General features: G+C 42.6%; 1 protein-coding gene across 7 annotated transcripts in view; it reads left to right on the top strand.

Moving 5' to 3' along the window:
• Window positions 1–3,907: 3,907 nt before the first annotated feature.
• Window positions 3,908–8,259, top strand: part of LOC139043866 (serine/threonine-protein phosphatase 2A regulatory subunit B'' subunit beta-like) — a 59,068-nt gene continuing 54,716 nt past the window's right edge. For 2 of the 7 annotated variants that reach the window (XR_011500925.1, XR_011500926.1), the window contains exon 1: window positions 3,948–7,779. Coding sequence is in view for 5 of the 7 variants with exons in the window: in XM_070503633.1 (XP_070359734.1) it covers window positions 7,432–7,779 (348 nt within the window). In the remaining 2 variants the exon portion in view is untranslated. Of the gene's footprint in view, window positions 7,780–8,259 lie in introns of all 7 variants that reach the window. The other 5 variants (XM_070503633.1, XM_070503632.1, XM_070503634.1 and 2 more) reach the window with 5 other exon arrangements.

Here is an 8,259-nt window from a genome sequence, read left to right as displayed (position 1 = left end):
AAAAAATGGCAAAGGACTTGAATATACATCCCTTTACTTTTTAAAAAAATATTGTGGTGAACTACCCATACATAACATAATATTTACCATTTTAACCTTTTGTTGTTGTTGTTGTTGTTGAGGTAGATTCACCCTGGCAACATCTGTTGCCAATCTTCCTCTTTTTGTATGTGCGCCACCACCACAGCGTGACCACTGACAGAGGTCTGTGCCTGGTAACTGAACCCAGGCTGCCGAAGTGGAGCGTGCCAAACTTAACCACTGGGCCACCTGGGCTGGCCCCCATTTTAACCTTTAAATGTACATTTCAATAGTGTTAAGTACATTTACATTGTTGTGCAACCAATCTTCAGGACTTTCTCTTCTTGCAAAACTGAAACTTTATACCCATTAAACAACAAGTCCCCATTTCCCCCATCATCCCTTTACTTAAAATCACTATGGTTATGTTTATTTTTATTTACTTATTTATTCATTTATTTATTTATTGAGGAAGATTAGCTCTGAGGTAACTGCTGCCAATCCTCCTCTTTTTGCTGAGGAAGACTGGCCCTGAGCTAACATCCATGCCCATCTTCCTCTACTTTATATGTGGGACGCCTACCACAGCATGGCTTGCCAAGCGGTGCCGTGTCTGCACCTGGGATCCAAACTGGCGAACCCTGGGCCACCAAAACGGAACATGCGAACTTAACTGCTGTGCCACCGGGCCAGCCCCAATATTGTTATGTTTCAAGTGGGTTTCTTGTAGACAACATATAATTGAGTCTTGTTTTTTAATTCATTCTGACACCTGATTGTATCCACACTGACACTCTGACACACTCTGACTCTTAGTTGATGTATTTAGATCATTTACATTTAAAGTTAATTTTTATATATTTGGATTAATATCTGCCATGTTTGTAGCTGTTGTTTATTCATTGCACTTGTTCTTTGTTTTCTTTTTATCTTCCCCATTTTGCCTTTGGTTTTAAACATTTTATATGATTTCATTTTCTTTCCTCTTTTAACTTATAAATTATACTTCTTTAAAACAATTTTTATTGGTTGTCTTACAGTTTGCAATATACATTTATAACTAGTCTGAGTCTACTTTCAAATAAAACCATACCATTCACAAATAGTGTAGGTACCTGATAATAGAGCGTTCCCAATTCTTCCTCTTATCTGTAAGGGGATCACACTCACCCGATACATTTTTGCTATTAGGTAAGTTAAGAATAAGAAACATAAAAGATGTTATTTTCCCTTCATTTATTCCTTCTCTAATGCTCTTCCTTTCTTTATCAGATGTGTGTTTCTGACCTATATAATTTTCTTTCTCTTTGAAAAACTTCTTTTAACATTTCTTGCAAGGCAAGTCTCCTGGCAACAGATTCTTTAAGTTTTCATTTGTTTGAGAAAGCCTTTATTTTTCTTTCGCTTTCAAAGGATCATTTTGCTGGATACATTGTTCCTGCTTGGTGGTTTTTTTATTTCCTTTAAACACTTTAAATATTTTATTCCGTGCTCCTCCTGCTTGCATGGTTTCTGACCACATGTCAGATGGAATGCTTATCCTTGTTTCTCTTTAGATAAGGTGTCTTTCTTCTGCCTTCTTAAAATTCTTCTCTGTCTTTGTTTTTTTGCCTGTTTGCATATGATATAGCTCGGTGTAGATATTTGGTATTTATCTTGCTTGATATTCTCTGTGCTTCCTGCGTCTGTGGTATCTATCATTAATTCTGGAAGATTTTCCACCCACCATTATTTCAAACATTTCTTCTGCTCTTTTCTCTCTCTTTCTTATTCCATTATGTGTATGTTACAACTTTTGTAATTGTCCTATAGTTACTAGTTTTTCTGTTTTCTTTTTTTTCTCTCTTTTCTCTTTTGCATTTCAGTTTGGAAAATTTCTGTTGACGTATCATCAACCTGACTGGTTCTTTCCTCTTCGAGCTCATTGATTCTTTCCTTGCCTGTGTCCAGTCTATTGATGAGCCCATCAAAAGCATCTTTATTTCTTTTACAGTGTTTTAGATTTATAGCATTTCCTTTTGTTTTATTTAATAGAGTTTCCATCTCTCTGCTTATATTACCCATCTATTCTTGCACGTTACCTGCTTTTTTTTATTGGAGACCTCATCATACTAGTCACAGTTATTTTTAATTCCCCTGTCTTATAATTCCAAAAACCTGTGTCTTATCTGAGTCTGGTTCTAATGCAGTCTTTGTCTCTTAAGATTGTGTTTTTTCTTGCCTTTTAGCATGACTTGCAATTTTTTTTGAAAGCCAAATATGATATTTCTGGTGATAGGAACTGAGGTAATCAGGCTTTTAGTGTGAGCTTTTATGTTAATCTCACTAGGAACTGGGTTGTGTTTAATATTTGCTGTACCCGTAGGTGACAGAGGCTTCATTTTCTTCTAGTTTCCTTGTTTTAATTTTTTTCTTCCTGTTTTCTTTGGATTTCCCTAAGTAAAAACTCCTTCTTAAACAGAGTCTGTTATCTTGCTGTATTCTCACTTGTAATTCACTGTTGTTATGGTGGATCCCTGTTGATGGGGTGATAAGCAGTTGGGGAGGGAAAGTGTTCTGTAATCTTACGATTAAATCTCATTTTTTTCTAGTGGTCCTGAGTCCCTGGACTGTGACCTTCAAAAGTGTCTTTTAGCCCTCCCTCCCTCCCCCAGCTTCGGTGAGACAAGAAGGCTGGTGGAGGCTGAGGTTGCCTAATTGCTCTTCCTCCAGGTAGATGATGCTCTGCTAAAGTACTTTATCTTCAGGGTGTGACTTTGTTAAGAAGAGAATGTTCTGGGCATATTTCAGTATGGTTACTTTCCCCTTCTCCTGCTCAAAGCAGAAGAGGATTTTCCTCAGATCTTCATTGTGAAAACCTGAAAACCTCCTAGGGTTCCTGGACGTAAAACCCAGGAAAGTGTGGGCCCCCCCCCAAAACTGGGACCCCAAGATATTTTAACTCTCAGGCTGATCCATACTTGGTCTCCTACAGTTTGTCAGTTACTGTTGAAGTGTTCCCACTCCAGATAAGCTGTGATTCTCTGTATCTGCCTGTCTCCAGTGTTTTCAGTGGTGATTTGCCCTGTGACCTCAGTTTTCTAAGATGTTATTGATTTACAGTTTCCTTTATCTTTTTTCTTGTTGTGAGCATAGGAGTGAGGACTTATAAGCTCCTTATGGGCTGTAGCTGACTGGTTAGTGTTTTTTGTTTTTTTTTTAAATGGTCCTATGTGAAATGCCATAGCTCTCTGTGGCTTTAGTTTTCGTACTGTCCTTTGCTTGAAATACTTTTGTAACGCCTGTCAAGTCTTGGTCTTTGTGAGGATCGGTTCCAGTTTTAGTTGGAAGTTTTAGGAATTGATTTTAAAATGATTTACTTTTCTTATTGTTAGTGACTTATCTTTAGTTGCTGCTATGTCCAAGTGAAAATAGTGTGGTAAGCACAGTGGCTTAAGCATGAGCAGTAAAGCCAGAGAACTCGGGTAATTTCATGTGTCCATAAAGTGTCTTATTAAAAAAGTAAATTAAATCAATGAGCGTATATAAAACAATAAAGATAGCAATGAACAAAGATGAAAAACTTTGGAAAAGTATGCTCTAGTAACTGAAAGCACTTTCATGGACGTCTTAGTTTGTCCATAGTCCTTTTAAGTACAGACGGTTCCCAACTTAATGGTGGTTCAACTTAACGATTTTTTGACTTTACAATGGTGCAAAAGCGATACACATTCAGTAGAAACTGTACTTCAGATTTTGAGTTTTTTGAGGATTATCTTTTAGGGTAACTACTTTTTCTATTCATTAAATTATATTTGTCACTGTGCCTGGAGTTCCCCTAAGGGGTGCAGTATAGCGTAGGCTTTGGTTGGAGATAGAATTCCTAATTTTCCACTTAGTAGCTGTAAGTGCAAATTATTTAACTCCCTTATTGCATTCAGCAAATAAGTGCCTTTCTGAGCCTCAGGTTCCTGTAATAAAGTTCTCATGAGGTTTAAATCAGGTCAGTGTGCATAAAATGCACATGTTAAAATTTGGTAAGTTTTTGTAAGGAAACCCAAGACACGTGGACCCACTGAGAAAAATTCCACCATTTACCCTAACAACCGGAAGCAGTGGTTAAGTATTCAGCAGCGTAGTGGAAACCTGTATGGGCCTGTATCACATTTGCGACTAAAATCAAGGCATAAAAAGTTTATAGACAATTAGACTTTATTTTATATGCTTATGTAATTAATACTTGGAAGATTTTGATAGAATTTCTTATAATTTTACTTGAATAAGGACATAAGATTTCTAACACTAAAGCAAGGAGTAAACTTGTAAATAAAGGAGGTGTGAAAAGCTAACTATCAAATACTGTTTGATTTATAACTGAAGTTATTATGGATACTAACAAATAAATGAGCTGTATATTTTATAATGCATTGTAAATAGATACAATAATTTTAAAACTAAAAACACATGCACATATGAGTAATTTCTTGAATGGGAGTGGATTACCTTGCAAAATCTTAGGAAAATTAAGTTTTCAACTTTTAAGTTTAGTTTACCTCATACATCTCCAATCTTCATTTATGAACTATAAAAGAAAATTACATGAATTAAAAAAGAAAACAGAACTTTTACAGCATAAAAGCGATAAATTTATAATATGAAAAGGTAGAAAAAGATCACCTATAATATTATCATCTAGATAACACCTACTATTAATATTTCTGACAGTATTTTACTGTAATAGTTTTATTTTATTTTATTTTATTTCCTTTTTTTTTTTGGTGTGTGTGAGCAAGATTGGCCCTAGCTAACATCTGTTGCCAATCTTCCTCTTTTTGCTTGAGGAAGATTGTTGCTGAGCTAACATCTGTGTCAATCTTCGTCTATTTTATGTGAGATGCCGCCACAGCGTGGTTTGACAGTGGTGCTAGGTCTGTGCTCAGGATCTGAACCTGTGAACCCCAGGCTGCTGCCAACTTAACGACACTATGCCACCAGGCTGGCCCCCTATTGTATTTTTTTTTGTTGAGGAAGATTGGCCCTGAGTTAACATCTGTTGCTTATCTTCTTTTTGCTTGAGGAAGATTGTTGCTGAGCTAACGTCTGTGCCAGTCTTCCTCTATTTTGTATGTGGAACACCGCCACAGCATGGCTTGATAAGTGGTGTGTAGGTCTGAGACTGGGATCTGAACCCATGAACCCCGGGCCGCTAAAGTGGAGCACGTGAACTTAACCACTATCCCACAGGGCTTACCTCATGTGCTTTTAAACATAGTTGTGATCATATTTTGTCTACAACTTATAGCCTGCTATTTTTGGTTAGCATTGTAGTGTGAACTATTTTCCATATTATAATTGAACTTTTTTGAATTATTTTTAATGGATGGTATGATATTGTATGACTTTTATGCATACCTGTTTATTTAGCCATTATTATACATTTTAATTATTTACAGTGTTTTCGCTGTTGTAAATAACTCATAGATCAGTATCTTTTGTGAGTAAAGTTATTTATTAAGAATTATTTTCTTTGTATAGATAAAAAGAAGCAGAATTACTCAAGAGATCAAAGGCTTATTGCCAAGTTGTTTTCTAAATCCTTTTATTACCACTGTCCATATGTGAGAGTGTCTACTTCAGAGTAAGTTGTCCTACAATGGGTAGTCTTTTTTTCCCTTAAGTATTTGATAAGTAAAAAAAGATATACATTTAACACTTTTTTATGGAGTTAATGATAGGTTACAATCTTGTGAAATTTCAGTTGTACATTAATGTTTGTCAGTCGTGTTGTAGGTGCACCACTTCACCCTTTGTGCCCACCCCCCACCCCACCTTTCCCCTGGTATCCGCTAAACTGTTCTTAGTCCATAATTTTAAATTCCTCATATGAGTGGGGTCATACACAGATTATCCTTCTCTTGCTGGCTTATTTCACTTAACATAATTCCCTCAAGGTCCATCCATGTTATTGCAAATGGAATGATTTTGTTCTGTTTTACAGCTGAGTAGTATTCCATTGTATATATGTACCACATCTTCTTTATCCATTCATCTGTTGCTGGGCACTTAGGTTGCTTCCACATCTTGGCTATTGTAAATAGTGCTGCAATAAACATTGGGGTGCATAGGACTTTTGGGATTGCTGACTTCAAGCTCTTTGGATAAATACCCAGTAGTGGGATGGCTGGATTGTATGGTAGTTCTATTTTTAATTTTTTGAGGAATCTCCATACTGTTTTCCATAGTGGCTGCACCAGTTTGCCTTCCCACCAGCAGTGTATGAGGGTTCCTTTTTCTCCACAACCTCTCCAACATTTGTTAGTATTAGTTTTAGATATTTTTGTCATTCTAACGGGTGTAAGGTGATATGTTAGTGTAGTTTTGATTTGCATTTCCCTGATGATCAGCGATGATAAGCATCTGTTCCTGTGCCTATTGGCCATCAGTATATCTTCTTTGGAGAAATGTCTGTTCATGTCTCCAGCCCATTTTTTGATTGGGTTGTTTGATGTTTTGTTGTTGAGTTGCGTGGGCCCAGGCGACTCGGCCCCCACTGCAGCCTTGGTCCTTCCTGCGGGAGCGGGCGGAGGTGCCGGGTGTCCGTGTGTCCGCTGGCCGCATCCTCAGTGCACCTGCTGTCTGCTGCCCTGTTGACGTTTATGTGACTGGCTCCTACCTTATGGTGTGCGTTAGCGCTACATCCTGCGTTGTGGTTACGTTCTGCCCTGTTGGTACTTTGTGCACTGTCGTTATTTTGGACGTTCTGGTTACTTGGTACTTTGTCGTGACGTTCCACACTGTCGTTCCATATTGTTACCTTGTATGTTGTGGTACTTTCTGCCCTGTCCTGACATTCTACGTTTTGTCGTGTGGAACCGGCACCAAGACTACAGAAGCCAGAATACTCACCCCCTCACCCGATTTTTGAAGAGAAAACTTTCCGGTGTCCTCTGCAGCTTCAGTATGTTTTCTCAGCCTCTAAGGAGCAGGGGAAGCTGGGGCGGGCAGACCCCTTTGTTCCCAGTGCGTTTTCAGGGAGGGAACAGCTGCTTGGCTGCATCTGGGTCCCAGGCTGGGGCCTCAGCGTAGAACCCGCTCCTCCGCGAGGAGCCTGTGGCAGGTCCCCTTTAGTCGTGGGCGGGCGGGCAGGCTTTGCTTCTGGGGAGAGCGCCACCTCCCCGCTGTGCGAGCGCTGGCAGGCGGCCCCAGATCTGCCCCAGATCGGCTGTCCTTGCTGACCTGTTTGTGCCCTGTGCGTCCACACTGAGCCACAGCCGGGGTCCCTGCAGACACCGCCCCCTGCAAGGCCTCCCGCACCCTCAGCAGTCGCGCAGAGAGCTGCTCGGTCAGGGCGCGCCAGCTGTCCCCTCCCGCCTGCACAGCCGCCGGCCCGCCCGCCCGCGGGAGGGGTGGCCTGCCACCCCTCCTCCAGCCATGTGCCCTCCTCAGCCTGTGGAACGCGCGCCGCCTGGGCCGGCCCCCACAGCGCCTGGCCAGCGACGCACGGAGTGCGCTGAGCCCAGCCACCCCAACCGTCCTGCCGGGCGCAGCTGCCGCCCCGAGCCCAGCGGCCCCAGCCAGGCCCAGCCCCGAGAGCAAGAGCCAGAGCGAGGTGCCTGGCCCGGGCCCTGGCGGCCCACGCGAGCCGACATGCGGCTCCACGAGCCGTCGCTGTGCCAGGACCCCAGCCTGAGGCAGGAGCTGGCCTCACTGGCCCGCGGCTGCGACTTCGTGCTGCCCTCCCGCTTCAAGAAGAGGCTCAAGGCCTTCCAGCAGGTCCAGGTCTGCCGCATGTCACCCCCCCGGCCCACCCGGGTCCCTCCCGAGTCCCTCCCTGGTGTGGGGGGGGCGGGGGCTGCTCGCACCCACCCGTGCAGGGAGCGTGGGTCCCGCGTGAAGTCGCTGGGAGAGCTCCTAAGAGCTCGCCCGTTGCTGGAGTTTTGGCGGCAGGTGCCGCGGTGTGGCCAGGATGCAAGCCCCCGGCGCGTGGACAGGTTCTGGCTCGGGTGGGGACCTGACCCTGTGGTCCCGGTGGGAAGCCTGGCCCATGGTCACGGCCATCTCCGTGATGACACGGCCCTGTGGGACGCCTGGCCTTCTCGGCCACATGGTGTTTACTGGGCTGTGGGGATCTGCACACATGGGCCGGGCAAGTGGATGGCTCGGTGCTGATAGTGAGTAGTTGGCGTGTAGACACCCTCTCCATGGTTGTGTGTGCTCAGAGGAGTAAGACCTGCTGTGTCTACACCTTGGACGTGTTAC

The sequence above is a fragment of the Equus asinus genome, unplaced genomic scaffold (assembly GCF_041296235.1).
Source record: "Equus asinus isolate D_3611 breed Donkey unplaced genomic scaffold, EquAss-T2T_v2 contig_4, whole genome shotgun sequence".
Lineage (NCBI taxonomy): Eukaryota > Metazoa > Chordata > Mammalia > Perissodactyla > Equidae > Equus > Equus asinus.
The sequence above is the reverse complement of the archived record's forward strand: the minus strand, read 5'-3'. Positions and strand labels throughout refer to the sequence as shown.